Consider the following 16540-nt stretch of genomic DNA (forward strand, 5'->3'; position numbering starts at 1 on the left):
TATATACAATAAATAATATGGCTATTTAAATTTACATTTTCAATTAGGGCTACACAATTTTGTTTTGACATTTCCACACTTTTAAGATATTTTTTTTGCGGCTTACGCCTTTTATTGATTTTTTGAAGGGACAGACAGTAGGCTGACAGGAAACGGGAGAGAGATGGGGGGATGACATGCAGTAAAGGCCGTGTCGGGTCCGGGAGTCGAACCCGCGGCACACTGCGACTGGATTACCAGTCCGGTGCCCAGACCGTTACGCTACGGCCTGGGCCCATTTCCACACTTTTGACACATTATTTTAACGCTTGCCAAATAAAGTCAAACTATACAACAGAGTTGAAATACACACCACGTACGCACACATCCGTTTTATGAACTTTAGAGATAAAGGACAGGGAAGCGGAGCGAGAGTGAGATATATTAGAGAACAGCCTCTTACTCTGCTCAGCTCAAGTGGCCTCTTCACAGACTCACAGCCCCATCTGTACAATTACAGGCAGGGTGTTCTGCTTCCCTGAACCAGACACTTGTTTGTTTGTATGCATGCAGATGGTTTTCCTCCTGGCTGGCTGCTCTCATAAGGCCGCCTCAGATACCTGTGGTAAACGGCTGAATCTGAAAAGCACATTTTGCTGGATTCAGCAGATGTTCATTTCAGTATATCGAGAGGAAAGCAGGGGCCAAGGTTCTGTAGCCTACTCTGAAGTAGAGGAGTTTTGTTCCTTTGCCATTAATCGACCAATGACAGTGATGAATCATAAAAGATGAAGGCTGCGTTTTCTTTTTCGTTCGTTTAAAACAATAGACAATTAGACATGCAGTTGAGAACTATCTGTAACTAAAAACTGTGACTATATACTTCAGACCACTCACTAAAGGGTCTTGCAGTATACCAGCTCTATAATGTGAAAGAAGGCATTCTGTTAAGTTTCCTTTTATAACCTGTCATACGCAAATGACAAACAAAAGAATCCGGCTTAATTAAGTTACATTCATTCATGGAGAAGATTGTTCCAATCATTTAGAGCCTAATCCTCTCAAAAAGGACATGAACTGTGAACCAAGATTTTTCATTGAATAATTCTGCTGAGTCAACAATTACAGGCGACAAGATCAACCCTAGAAAATACTTCAATGGAGCAGCCACAGTGTAGGTTGAGTCACGATGGACAGATATGAATAAAATACTTCCTGTTGCCATCAATTGATGCCACCTCCAGGATTGTCTGTCATTTGAGTTTGTTTCTTCTCCTTTCATCAGTGCAGTAGTCACGCCAAAGCCCTCACAGATGAGTCGATTCCACAGAATTGAGGGTGGGTGTCGGGGAGCTAAGATGGGGCGGTACGGACTACAGACGTGTGATCAATGCTGCGTTGTATAACAACGGTGGAGAGAGGAGAGAGCTGTGGAGTGTCAGTGATCATTAGCTCAGGAAACCCTGCAAGTGTCACGAAACCAAGATAGAGAGAGAGAGAGATAGAGAGAGTCTGAGAGTAAGGTGGCCTGTGGAGCAGACATGGACCGATACAACTAGGACCGCAGTGTAAAGAGATAGCGAGAGCAAATTAATAAGACGTCTGCTTGTCTGATCTCATGCTGCTGACACTGTGCTCTGATGACCCCCAGATTAGGATTAATCTCCAACCCAAAGCCACATTTGGCCTGGACAGAACCAGCGATACTTCACACAGAAGATCAATGTACCAATTCTTGAGTAAGTGCACTTCAGATGCTCTACTAGTTACAATGACTTGTTCACAACACTGTTGTGGACATATGTGGTCATGTTCTAAACAAAATTTTTTATTTAACTATATCATACTACTATGCTGGTATAGTTATTCATAATTTTACTTGTACATTAGTCATTTTAAATCTGCATCCAAATCTTAAATCAACAACTCGGCCAGTGCTGCAGCCGTCAGTAGTGTAGTGGTACCAGCATATCCCCATGTTTTCTTATTAGGCAGCAGAGGAGCAGGGACTTGAAGTAGACAGCCAGACAAAGCTGAATTATCTCACACGACAGAGCCCTGAAAGCCTCACAGACAAACAGGAGCAGAGGGATGGAGTGAGGGAGGAGGAGAGCTTATGCCTCCGGGTGGTATGTTTAGTAGATCTATGACATCTGTCCAGTAGAGCTTCTCATGTCCAAATGGGCACACCCAGTCAGGGCTGTGCAATAGATGAAGCAAAATGATACATAGATCCCTGCAATTTGGTCATTAAAAACAAAAACTGTCAGGTGTTTTAAAATTTAGACCCGTTTTAAATGAGTTTTGTTTACCTGTAGGCTAATGAATTCCTGCCCATAGAACCAACAAGTAAGATTCCATGTCAAGTGAAACTGGACAAATCACAGCTACAGTATTTTACCACCACGATCTGACCACTCTGGTGCTCATAATAAACTGTTCAGCAATCTTTCTTTTATTGTTCCATATGCCAGACATTTCAGCTATCCAGCCTTCATCAGTTACTGTATAACATAACAAATAACACATTTTCAAAATCTGAATCTTTTCTTTATCATTTTGTTTATTGTGCCTCACTTGCAGTATCTGCCCCCCAACATGACAAAAGAAAAGTCATTTTTGTCATTGTATTTCAGATTTTTCACCCTGGGGAAAAATGCAACAAAAAGGAATGGAGACATAACACTTAATTTGGGGTCCACATGTTTTCAAAGCATTTATTCATGTCCCGCCATTTATAGTAAATCCATCTGTGGAAACATGAATCGATTCCCTATTTCTCCCTACCACCATGAAGGAAGCATTCTCTCTCAAATATCGTATCAGGCTCAAATCACTGCTGGGACTCAACCAAAGCTTTCCTCAAGAGTAGCTTTCATTTCCCTGTGTGATGCAGTCAAGCCAGCCAGCTAGCTTCCAGGACTCCACCGCACCATGTCAAGTAATTTATGTGACTACTGAAGCACTTAAACATCACCAACAATCAATCTGTTTGCATTACCATGGCCGGAGGCTATCTCCTTTACACAACAAGCGTTGGCGTGAAACAAGCTATGCAAGGGGTAATAGGATCGTGAACCCCACTACTACACTCTCCTCCCCTCAGCCCTGCATCCATTACGTACGGCATGGGGTGGATTTCCCCAGTTTGCAAAGAGTGGGGGGGGGGGAGCTGATTTCACGCCCCCAGCTGGAGCGTAACCCCTGGCCTTCTTCTGTTTTCCTCCATCACACAACACAGCCCAGACAACACAATGGTGGACAGCAGCAGACTGCTATCGATGCACAGAGTGCCTGCCTTCTGTCCATCCTCCTGCCCACACACATTCACACACTGCCACGTGCACGCCACACAGACAGACAGAGATGCTGAGGCAATGTGAGACATTTGCAGACACTAACTCAAACAAACACCCAGTCCAGCGCTATGATAAAGCAAGGCAGGTTTATTTGTAAAGCACATTTCAACAACAAGTCAACTCAAAGTGCTTTTACACAAAACAATAAGAGACATAAACACAAGCACCCCATGAGATATTCATGCCTAGCACACATTTTAATCATTGATACGCAGAATATCAACAGTATGGCAGCCGCCATGAGTTCTAAGCGTGAACGCACACAAACTCGCAAGCAGACACTGCCGGACTGCAGACACTGTTTTGAACCTTTCTGAGCTGGGACAGGGTTGAGCAGACAGACACACTCCGGGGACTGCCCATAACTCTGACATCCCGTTAGTCTGACAACCGTGGCCGGTTAAGTCTAACCCGTGGCTTCCACATGCGGTTACGTTTACGCAAGTCGGACCAACGCACCGTCGGAACAATGAGACGTCGGACTAATGACATGGCACCCAGACTCCTATATCCGACAGAGAAAAGTAAATGTGCCAACTGGAACCGAAAGTGTTCATATAGAAGAACCATTTTTGGTTTCAGACCATTATTTTAATTGTTCCATAAAGAAACCTTATTAACCACTTAAACCTATACTTCATCGAACAGTGTCTCCCAGTGGTCTGTACTTGGTCCGGTACGTAGATCCGCTATTTTATGTGACGTTTCGCCTATTAATACATGGTTTAAGTGGTTAATGGATGATTCTTTGAGGACCCAATAACTATGACAAAAATGGTTCTCTAGACTAGAACCATATGAGGAACACCATTGACTAAATAAAATGGTTCTTTAGTAGGTGATGGTTCTTTGTGCAACAATATAGCCTTTTAAAGAACCATTTAAGAATGGGAGACAGAGACTGAGTTCGGGTGCCTGCTCTGGCATAGCAGTCCAGGCATATGCCACATGAGAGAGAGAGAGAGAGAGAGAGAGAGAGAGAGAGAGAGAGAGAGAGAGGAAGAGAAACATGCCTTGTATAAGGCAGTGAGACTGGCTGGAAAGTAACCTGACTCCAGTTGAACAACACTATCTATTCATTGCATCGACCATATTTTCTAAACATTGTCCAGTTACGCAAGCAATGCAATGCTAAAAAGGATTACACAAAAAAAACGTGAGGGCATGTTTCCGTGGTCATCTTACAATAAATGTACAGAATCTCTGTACGTACAACTCTAATTCACGACACATATCTCGAGAACCGTTCGACTGACCAACAAAATTAGCAGACGGCCCGAAGGGGTTCAGTGCATGGTGTCGAGTCGGTCTGTTAGGCGGTTGTCCAGAACTGCCTGTTATACCCGTTGTCATACGTAGTGCTGCCACAATTGGCCAAAAATGATATTCAAATATTCCTTTTAAAACACCACATGTATTCCAACAATTTTCGAATGATTTCAAATGTTGAATGTATATGATTTTAATATGAATATGATATGAATATTGCATAATAATTATGCTGTAAAACATTCTCTTTCTTTATCTATATGGTCCGGTCCTGTATGGGCCGTGGTTGGTGCTGAGAAATGCGCTCTCTTGAGTCTTGCGAGATCAAATGAATGATTCATAATTATCTTAATAGCCACATTTTTGCATAATGTTTTAGTTTACGTGGCACAGAGTCTCGCCAGAACTCACACAGCAATTTTATAGTTTTTTAAATTTGAATGTTAATTTAAAATATTCGAAATTCTATAGGCTTACAATAATTTATATAAATATTTTTGTTAATCTCTATGGGAAGAATCCATCCATCCATCCATCTTCAACCGCTTATCCGTAGTCGGGTCGCGGGGGCAACAGCTCTCAGACTTCCCTCTCCAGAGCAACATTAGTGACTTCCTCCTGCGGGATCCCGAGACGTTCCAAGGCCAGTGAGTCGATGCGTTTCCTCCAACTGTGCCTTGGTCTGCCCCGGGGTCTCCTCCCAGTGGGACATGCCTCAAGGACCTCCCCAGAGAGACGCCCGAGAGGCATCCTAAACAGATGCCCAAACCACCTAAGCTGGCTACTTTTGAGGCGAAGAAGCAGCGACTCTATTCCGAGTCTCTCTCGTGTGACTGAACTTCTCACCCTATCTCTAAGGGAGATGCCAGGTAAAAATTAACTGGAGATTTTTCAGTGGACCCAGAAAACCACACCCACTGCTATGCCCTATAGACCGATTCCGTACCGGTTTCATGGTCGCAGCCTACGTATTTCCTGTAGGCGGACTCGACATAGCTGCGGGAGTAAAACCCTCACCAGACGCACCTCTTCCACTACAGTGAACGGCAGAGTGACTGATGTTAGTTTGCCTCAAACTTTACTCCTTTACCTGCTTTTTTACTAACACTAACATTACAAAGATGCCCAGAACATCGAGATGAACCTGTGTAGTTTATGGCTGCTCCAACAGTAGTGGCAACATAACAAATAAAATAAAACGGAATGTCTAATATCCACCGCGATGGCTGAGACCAGAGCCATTGAGTAATGGTTGAGACAAAGCAGTGAAGAATCCTGCAAGATACATAATTTCAGTCTTACCCAATACCCAATCTTTCTGTTTTATGAACACAAGGCTGCTGTATTTTATACCTCATACTAAGCATTTAAAGTATGAGGTATAAAGTACAGCAGCCTTGTGTTAATAAAACAGAAATATTTGGTATTGGGTAAGACTGGCGTTATGTATCTTTCACTGCTTTGTCTCAACCATTGCTCAATGGCTCTGGTCCCCGCCAACGCGGTGGATATTAGACATTCCGTTTTTATTTTATTTGTTATGTTGCCACTACTGTTGGAGCAGCCATAAACTACACAGGTTCATCTCGATGTTCTGGGCATCTTTGTAATGTTAGTGTTAGTAAAAAAGCAGGTAAAGGAGTAAAGTTTGAGGCAAACTAACATCAGTCACTCTGCCGTTCACTGTAGTGGAAGAGGTGCGCCTGGTGAGGGTTTTACCCCCGCAGCTACGTCGAGTCCGCCTACAGGAAATACGTGGGCTGCGACCATGAAACCGGTACGGAATCGGTCTATACAGGGGACAGTCATGGGGAGGTACCAATTTGGGTGGGTGTGGCATTAGCCACCTCATCACCAGTACGCTTCAATGGCATTCGGGGAGTAAATGATCCTCTTGTGTGTGCGTACAGGTTCTACTCTCTGACAGCTAACGGCCAGGGCCTTTTGTAGAGGCTTTTGCGAGGGGATATCCTGACTGGGAGTGATCTCACATTTTGGCAAAGTAAGTAACTGTGGAGTCACCGTAGCAACAGCTGAGACCCTGGCACTATTGTTTAAATGTATGCCCACCCACCCAACTCCTAGTTGCTTAATATCACCTAGGAGACAGAGAAAGGAGCACCCTTGAGGAAGAGAAAAACAAGCCCTCCTAAAAACCGTTCACGCTTTGCCTGATTTTGGAATGGGTGATTTTATACTAGGGGTGCATAAGTTAATCGAACTAATCGATTTAATCGATTATACAAATGAAAATAAATCCATCGACTGTTTAATAAAATAATCCCTATTCCTATTTGGGGCAAAACTATTTAAATAGTGAAAATATCCAATCTACAAGTCAGCTAAAATGTAAAGATAGTGACAACCCGCAGACAGACTGGGTTATACTGTACTATAGCCACTAAAAACACAGCTGTGTGTGTGTGTGTGTGTGTGTGTGTGTGTGTGTGTGTGTGTGTGTGTGTGTGTGTGTGTGTGTGTGACTGTGTGTGTGTGTGTGTGTGTGTGTGTGTGTGTGTGTGTGTGTGTGTGTGTGTGTGTGTGTGTGTGTGTGTGTGTGTGTGTGTGTGTGTGTGTGTGTGTGTGTGTGTGTGTGTGTCAACACCAAGACAGAAGTGGTCTGCCAATGGAGCTCCAGTACTGGAGCGAACTGCCTTCACTGGGTGAACTGCCTTCACCATTGACCACAAGCCACTAACAATAACAATAACTCCATCATTCAAATACCTGGTCAGTATCCTGACTGCCGCATTGACAGTGAAATCCAAAACCGGAACAAGGAGGCATCAGCTGCCTTTGGGAGATTACGGAGACGGGTCTTCCAGAACAACAAACTCCATCTGCACACCAAGGTTTCTGTTTACCAGGCTGTCTGCATCACCACCCTCCTCTACAGCTGTGAAGCATGGACCACATACAGCCGTCACATCAAGGCCCTGGAGCGCTTCCATATTGGATGCCTGCAGCGCATCCTTGGCCTTACCTGGCGTGATCATGTGCCTCAGACTGAAATACTTGCCAAGACCAACTGCAGGAGTATTGAGGCCATGATCACCCTGCAGCACCAACTGCGCTGGCTCGGACATGTGATACAGATGCCCCAAGATCGACTGCCCTGCAGAGTGCTGCAGCTCCACCATGGCCGGCGCCTGGCAGGAGGGCCAAAGAAGAGGTATAAGGACCAGCTGAAGACCTCACCAGGGAAATGTAAGATCGGGCCTGAGGTCCTGGAGGCTGCTGCAGTATCCACAGTACAGTACAGTACAGTACAGTACAGTACAGTACAGTACAGTACAGTACAGTACAGTACAGTACAGTACAGTACAGTACAGTACAGTACAGTACAGTACAGTACAGTACAGTACAGTACAGTACAGTACAGTAATACTCTTCCTTTCTCTCCATCTATCCTATGCGCTACCAAAAGGTGAGATATTGAGCCATTTGGTAACAATGGAGATCTGGTCAAATATTAGAATCTGAGGATGCCACTGTGCAACAAAAGGGTTCTCACGGTATAGCCATATGCAAACGCTGATGAGAGTTCAAACTCAGAGTACAGCAAACACAAGCTGTGTAAAGAGGGCCCAGGGTCAAAACGAATGCAACTGACAGTATACCTAATTGTAATAAGGGTGAATTGGGCTTCAGAATCAGGAATCAAGAATCAGAACTGTGCAACTCACCAAAAGTAATAGTTTTGTCACATTGTGCCACTTAAGGTGTTAATTTTGTCGAGCAACAAAATAAATATTCAAAGTGTTGTGAATTATATCCATGCTGTCAGAATGGCAGCCTCTGGTGGACATTTCCCATTCCCTGCATCCACAATGACACAGGTGTTTGCCATCACACCACTCAACTCAATGACCAAGGTGTTATATAGGTGTGCCCTATATAAGCCATCACTCACTCCACAGCCCTCACTCAGTCTCCAGCCTTCACACAGGCAACATGCAATGCAGAACCTGCAGCGCTCTACCCTACAACACCACTCACTTCTCTGCAGCTGTGCGTCCTTGACCAATGTAAGCCTTTATGTTCTGTATTGACCTGATGTACCTCTATGTTGATCACTTTGCCATACCATGATTGTTCACATAATATGTTCTAGTGTATGAATGCCAGTGTACCTGTTTATACACATCTGTTGCCATTCTGTTGCCATATGTTCTAAGTTATATTTGATTTACTTGTCATTCATATGGTCCTTTAATGCTATAGTTAATATGTATTCCATTTCTTATATCTTGCTTGTAGAAACCATGGCTCACTGAAGACCATAAACTACTATTCTGTTGAAATATACCTTGGTGTCGCATATACTCTCTCTGACCGGAGAAACTTGGGGATCAGTTCACATCCAACAAACTAACCAGCAGAGAATATTTATTACATTACATTATTATATAAATATTGATCATCTATAATCTCATGTTGTGAGTTTATAGATCTCACGTGTCTTTTGTTTGGTAGGTATCCATGAACACATCCAATCTGACCACCATTTTCAACTTGGTCCTCACTTGGATGAGCATGTTCAAATGGCCCTGACCCACTAAAGGTTTACTAAAATACTATAGTTTACAGTAACACTATTAATTTAAAAAGTATATATTTATTTTATGAAGACATTCACGTCTTGTTTTACACATTTCAATAAAATTATGATTTTTAACAAGCAAAAATGTTAATTAAGTATGGGTGATTAGTGGGCCTGTCACACTGATTTGTGCAGTGTTGGTCAGGGCTGGACCACACATGGACATATGACAGTGTTTTTTTATTTAAATTCCCTTTGTTAGAGGGAAAGTATAATGTTTAAGGCATATACAGTAAGTCTTATTAGCCAGGCATCCTTTTAACACACTGCCCATCACCAAGCAATGTGATTTTAACCCAACTCATCATACAGATGAGCAGTATAGTAGTCGATGCTAACACTCAGTTTTGTTGACGGCAAAGACTTCAATAAACATCAAGGTTAGAGGTGGAGCATAATATGGCAGGTTCATTCAACATTCAACAGATTGATAGGGGACTATGTATGATTAAAAAAAACAAGTTGTTTAAATGTGATGTTTGTCTGAAATGAATTAATTTGTAGATTCGCCAATTACCCAGTGTGTACAAATTAAAAACATCCCGAACGCCAGGGGGTATTTAGGAACATTAAATCAGGGTGCCCAGCGATTTGCAGTTACGGAGCGCATTTCAAGGTGCACCAGATGCCATCCTGAATGTAGCTAGTATAGATGTAGCCAAAACACTCCCGAGGCGATCGACAACGGGAGGTATGATTACTTCTAAAGCGACTAGCGACGGGACTGCGATGGGACGTTTTGGTTAGAATTGGACGGATTGATTTAAATCAAGAGTTATTCACGTTTTAAGATTTTCGATCTCATCCACTAAGATCACTTTGGATGACGTCTCAACCGGAAATTACATTGAATGTTGCCCAACAGGCGCTCCCAGCCTGTGGAGCGATGCGCTGGGTTATGATGATACCATTAATGTTCCGTCCTGAGTGTAACTATTTGATAGGACGGAGACCTCCGTTTATGCCGCTCGGGGTGTTAAGATGCTGTAATTCGATTTGTGGCCATTTTACAGCCATGCATGAAGTCATAATTAATTTGGCCTACTTTCCTGCACTGATTAATCGAATAAATGAGAGAAATGAATTTTTCCACACATCCCTAGTCCTCACTAATGAATAAGATGTCACTGTTTCTGTCTAGCCGTTTAGTTTGGAATCCTCATTGATGAAGTCATTGGTAGGCAAGTTTCTGAACTGTCCACAGCCCAGCTCTGAGACAGAGAGTGGGTAGACAGAATTGGTGCCATCTTATGATGAGCATGACTGAGCGAGGACCAATTATAAGGTTTAAAATGTTTGAAGTGCTCCTTTAATGACATGCCCAAAATAAGGACGCTAAGTTGAAAGTGGCTAGATCCCTCCATTTGGACATGACCTGCTATTCAGATGTGTCCCAGGGAATGTGATGAGCGTTTGAACTCCTTACACCAGGCACAGCAGCATCACGTTGAAAGAGGCCTGAGGCAAAGATGGCAGGGACTTGCATGAAACTACAGCTGGACTGCAGCTAACTCTGAAGGGCAGTACTATAATGAGGTGCTTCTTCATCATACAAATATAGAGGGAAAAGCTCTACAATTCATTAGAGTGGAGCATTATGTCAAATCAAACTTGATTGACATAGCACATTTCATGAATTAAGTGTTGGAGGACATTAGTGTTGCATGTTATTCTTATTTTATCATTTGTACCAACAATGAATTATAAAAGGACACAAAGATGGTGCATGGGTTTTAACAGCATTTCTGTTGATTGTGAATTGTGTTTAGTATGATTGTTTGGCACCTGTCTCTCCTGCAGTACTATTTGTGCAGTACTATTTATTTCCTCTTGATTGAGTGGGGGAAGGTACCAAGTGCTATGGAGTAGAACGTAGAAGGTGTCTGTTTTATGTTCCAAGAGCTCTTGTGCTATATGTTCTCTTATGTTAATGACGTGGTGCCTGAAATGTATTCATGGATTTGGAATGGGTTTAGTAAAACCGTATACAATTGTGCAAATCAACTCATGGGTTTGAGTTAAGTGGTTAGTACTACTGGTTACCAATTAGATCTGTTTTCTTGGTATGGTTTCACCTCACCTAGTATAAAAGGGAGGCTGCAAGAATCAGGCCAAGTGGAATAGTAAGAGTGGCGACACGCTTTGATCTCGCTGCAAAGCGGGTGCCTAGTATGGGCTATAGTTTTTTGTCAGTTTGGTCTTCAGTGTTTTTTTTGTTTGTTAGGCTATTAGAAAAATCACACCCGGGCCGTCCACGGAACTTCCAGACCCACTTCCGGTTCTGGTGAGCTGCCCCGCGTCCGAAACGGTTGAGAAATAACAGAGTTACTGTGTAGGGGAATTAGCAGACAACACTCTCTCTCACAAGTAAGAGTGTGGTATTCTCTCTGGAAGAAATAGACCACAACACTGGTAGGAAAAACTCGGCTCCACTGGTTTATTGATTCAAGGTTTCGATCACTGGGATCTTCTTCAGGAAATGAGAAATTCCAGTGATCGAAACGTTTAATCAATAAACCAGTGGAGCTGAGTTTTTCCTACCAGTGTTGCAGACTCTTTCTTCCTCTTGTACTGCCATTTGTCCAGCACCTGGGCTAGAGTGGATGTGCATGTTCTATTACCTTTGGTATTCTCTCTCCCTCCCTCCCTCTCTGTCTCTTGCATGCACGCTCACTCCACATTAATTAGCAGGCAACACTCTCTCTGTTTCTAGCTCAACAGCGCCACTTTTGCACCTGTTGGTACCCTAGACAGACATAGGGACAGACGTTGCTGATCCTTGGTTGCACCACTTAAAAATAAAATGGCCACTCGGACAACTTTACAGAGTGAGACCATTTCAAAAGAGAGGGCAAGATAGATGGAGTACAGGTGGCATTGGAAATGGCAACACAACACCAAGCAAAACACAACAGCTCCATCCACACTTTGACCTTGAGTGAAGTCGCATCCCGGCAAAAGACAACTGTAATCATAAAGATGGACACATGCCCACGTTAACTTTACCACTTGAACTGAAAAAAATCTGACCCGTCTGAAGTGAGTTGTACAGTGTACTGTACTGTACAAGCTCTCCTCCCTGGCCTCGGTCTGTGTGTTAGGCTGCACAACAGTGACACTTGGTGGTGACAATATGTGATTTCCGTTCTCAGACACAGGGACACACACATAGCTGTCTATAGGAGTGGTTGCACCACTCAATGATGAGACTACTTATTCAACTTTTCCAAAACCCAAAGCGGTCCCAGTCACCACCACAGACGGCAGGCAGAACTACATGTGAGTAGCAGCCTACAGTATTTCGATTAGCTCCATTTGGAACTGAGCTATATTTCGATTTGTGTTTTGAAATGCAACCTGTGAGCCTACAGTATTTATATGCATTGCCTCAGGTATGCTGAGCCACGTTGAGGATTTTAGTCTGAAGTGGTCATTTACGGTCACCGCGCGGAGGGGTATTTTTGTGTGTGTGTGTGTGTGTGTGTGTGTGTGTGGTCATACAGACTTGTAGGTGGTGTCATCGGACATGGTTTTGAGTCCTTCATTGGTGTAACTTAGCCCCGCCCCTTCTTCTAATTGGTGGATATTTGATAGTTCATGTTTTTGTCAGGTAAAAACCTGACTAACATGATAACATCTACCCATTAAATGTAGATGACAGTTCACCACCTAGTCGTGATCAGAGCCATAGAGTAAGACAGAGTTCTGACAGCTTCAATTTTAATTTTCAACACCCAAGTTTGTTTTTAAGATTCCTTAAGGTAAGCTACAGAGACCTTTACAGACTGGGGTAATCAGGACAAAGCTGTTGGTAGCCTACCTGGTTGGGTGTCAGAGGAAGCAGGACAGCCTATAAGCCGGGGGCTAGTCTGAATTTAGAGAGCCATTAATAACCATTTTAGGGAAAGATGAAAGTGTAATGGACACAGGTCCATTGGGGATAGATTTTCACGTTATGGCATTGTGGGAACAGGATATAAAGAGGAGGGAGACAAAGGGGAAGATAGAGGGGAAGACGGAGAAAGACACACAGTGAGACTGAGTGGTAGAGAGGGAGAATGACCTAGTTATGCCTATTACTGATAATAACCCCAGTCTAGGTGTCAACCAAGGCCCAGGTTAGACATACTGGATGCCAGACAGTAACGGCAGCATTTCTGCTCTATCACTCCCCTCCCCTGCCTCCAGTCTGGTGACGTCAGCTAACCAAACCACACGACACTGCTGCAAACAGCACACCTGCTGGCTTCACATTCCTGATGGATTCACTCCAGCCTCGGCTTAAGCTCATCCTTAACGCACAGACACAGGTCTGTTTACAACCTGAGCACACAGTCACGTTCCTACATCACTGACAGTATTCCGTACCCCCAAAGGTTGACAGTGGTTCAAATGCAGTAGGCCTACAGCAGACTGAAAGTAGATATCAAAGCATGTGAGACTGTGAGCACAAATGGTTGCTTCATGTTTCCTTGTTGCACACAGGTGGCTCTCTCGATGCGTTTAATGTCTCCCTGACAGTGACAGGTCTTACTTGAAAAGCGGTTCTTATGTGTCTGTGTGCGTGTGGAAGATCCCTTTGTTTCCCCACAACTTTGCATCCTGCAGAAAGGCTCTAATATCTTGAAATGAATGTGATGATCACCTGCTTTTGAAGGCTGTGGCCAAAGCAAGGCAAAGGAGTTGTCAAAAGCAAGTCTTGAAGTGGAGAGACAAAAGGAAGAAATAACATGATTTAATCACAAGGCCTTGATCCTTCTGTGTTTAATATCATATGCAACATAATACATACGGTATACATTTATTTCCCTACTGCTGAAGTCTACATATGAAAACAAACATCAAGCACTATCATGATTAATATCAATAATCATCTATCAAGGTCTTTTATCAATACACCTGGCTGTATTTTGGCAACGTTTATATGCCAATGAGGATCCATGGTGTGCATTGATAATACTCATTCTTCCAGTGCAGCAATAGGATAGCTTATGTGCATTATTGATGCAAGAGGCTGGCGAAATGGCATGAGCTGGCATGAAACTATACTGAGTGTAAATGATCGCTATAAAAGAGTGTCTCTCTATGTATACCCAATTTATTTTCTTCCTTTATCAACTTGTCTTTTCAAATCCATGTTACAATTTATGTAAATGTGTATAACAAACAAGGCCTGTAACAAGTAAAGATGTAACCCTGCAATCCAAACTTGTCAAAGTGTAACAAACAAGCAAATGCCATGTAAAAAGCATGTATCGTTTCCACCTGATGCTATGTGCAGACCTCAATAGCTCTGGGCCTGGCTTAGCTGAATGCATGTTGCACCCTGTCAACTTTGATGTGCAGGTGTGAGGTGTCATGCCCTGTCTGTCCCGCTGATCCTTCATGATGCGAGATGCATTGCATGTACCCAACACCCCTTTTAGTGGAGGATTGTCGTGATAATGTGTCATACTGGCCCTGGGAAATCCGAATTGAATTCCTGTAGAGTAGACAACAGGCCTATATGTCAAACAGCGAATACATCTTTCTCCCTGTATGAGTGCCCAGGCAGAAGCACTATACCATGACAGAGACGAGACCAGTCTTGGTCTGCATGCTTGCACTGTGTGTGTATGATTGCTTAAACACTCGCTGCGCGCTTTCAGGTCAGAAACTGCATTTGCACCACTATGCTCTGGGGTGGGAAATGGGAATTGCGCTGCTGTCGAAAAGTATAATGGAACAGGTGACTAACCTGAATTGTGCACGTATATTCCGTATCATCCAGGAGTCTGACGGTACAGTTGTATTCTCTCTCAAGATTCCTGATGCTGCCACTCATAAATCGGCTCAACATCTTCTCGGAATGACTGGTCTGCGTCTAGGACCAGAACAATAAACTGAACACAGCATCTAAGTAATGTCACAATGACCTCATTTTCCTATCTGAAAAACGAGCTGCAGCTTCGGATGCAACTGCCGATTCGCGGAGCACTGCCGTCCCATAAAGTCTTCGTGCACTGGCGGCCTATGCAAAAGAGAAGAGTCAAATGATACCCGCATCCAGATCCAGGGGCAGTTCACCCTTGTGTTGTGTAGCCGAGCGATGGATTATCATTCACCATTCACCGATGCAACTTGAGCAAGAGGGCGGTTCCCCCTGAAAACTGACGTCAATGAGAACCAACGGGGATGTTGGGCATTTCTGGCCACTTAATATGCAACATTACTCCAAGTTCTGAGTGACGCCACGATTCGGATCATTCGGGCCAGGCAGGCAGGGCAGCACATTCTCAAAAGAGCTTTGAGAAGCTGGCACAAGAAAAATCAAGTAAATAAATAAATACATGACATATCTTAAAGTGAAATGCACCTGTTAATGTTTTTATTTGTGTCAATCCGACTCCGAATTTAAAAACAAATAAGCTTCCACAGTCTGCAACGATTGTCTCAAAATTTCTATTTGTTATCGTGTGAGATTAGTGAGAAAATATTGCTACTATTTCTACAAATAACAATCAATTTGAAGACATCTAAGCGTCAACTACATCGTCACGGCGCGCTACCAACAATATAGTCACAGTTGTGTTATCCACTACTACAAAGCACAATGAAATTGTTATAATAACCTAGCTTGTATAATGTGCTTTTGTGTGTTTGTCAAGTGGCTATAGTGCCCCCTGTCTGTTGGTTAAGGCTCTGGATGAAACGTTCAGACGATAGAAAGCCAAATCTCCATTGTTATCGCAGCAAAATCTATTCAAATGTTGCCGGAATTTCTTAACATCTCTCGTGGGATCAAACGAATAAAGATTATTGTTGTAAATTGAAAGCACATGAACCAAAAGACAGCCCTTGTGCCGTGACATTGTCTCGCAATGCCGTGACCCGGATTCGAACCGGGGTTGCTGCGGCCACAACGCAGAGTACTAACCACTATACGATCACGGCGAGCTACCGGGGCTGGTGACGGAAGACATGCTTTTTACCCATTTCAAGCTGACGGAAAAGGTGGGAAATGAATGCCGAATTTAGTAAAATAATTCATTCGAGATATTAAGAAATCCCTCATAAACTACTAGCGATTGTGTCTGTTCTGACCCGTTATCTTAATACTGTAATTTTTAATCAAAATACTGGAATGGATGGTGTATTTCTATTGACCAGGCAACGCGTAACATAGGCTTAGCCCAAACATTTAGACTCTCAAAAACCTCTACGAGAGTCTAAATGTTTGGGCTAACATAGGGCGGCTATAGCCAAAAAGCAAGACACTTCATAGCTCCGATCGGGGATCGAGAGGTTACTGCATATGCCAAAACACAAATTATTTAAATGCAAAGTTGAA

General features: G+C 43.3%; 1 protein-coding gene across 2 annotated transcripts in view; it reads right to left on the reverse strand.

Annotated features, from left to right (window-relative positions):
• frmd5a (FERM domain containing 5a) overlaps positions 1-15058 on the reverse strand; it is a gene marked incomplete at its 5' end in the record, with an annotated part of 86751 nt that extends 71693 nt beyond the window's left edge. Inside the window, one exon of one of the 2 annotated variants that reach the window (XM_083763780.1) lies at positions 14948-15058. In XM_083763780.1, coding sequence (XP_083619906.1) covers positions 14948-15049 — 102 coding nt within the window. The remainder of the gene's footprint in view (positions 1-14947) is intronic. The other variant, XM_083763781.1, reaches the window with a different exon arrangement.
• Between the last annotated feature and the right edge of the window lie 1482 nt (positions 15059-16540).

The sequence above is a fragment of the Protomyctophum parallelum genome, assembly GCF_964188405.1.
Source record: "Protomyctophum parallelum genome assembly, chromosome: 4".
Lineage (NCBI taxonomy): Eukaryota > Metazoa > Chordata > Actinopteri > Myctophiformes > Myctophidae > Protomyctophum > Protomyctophum parallelum.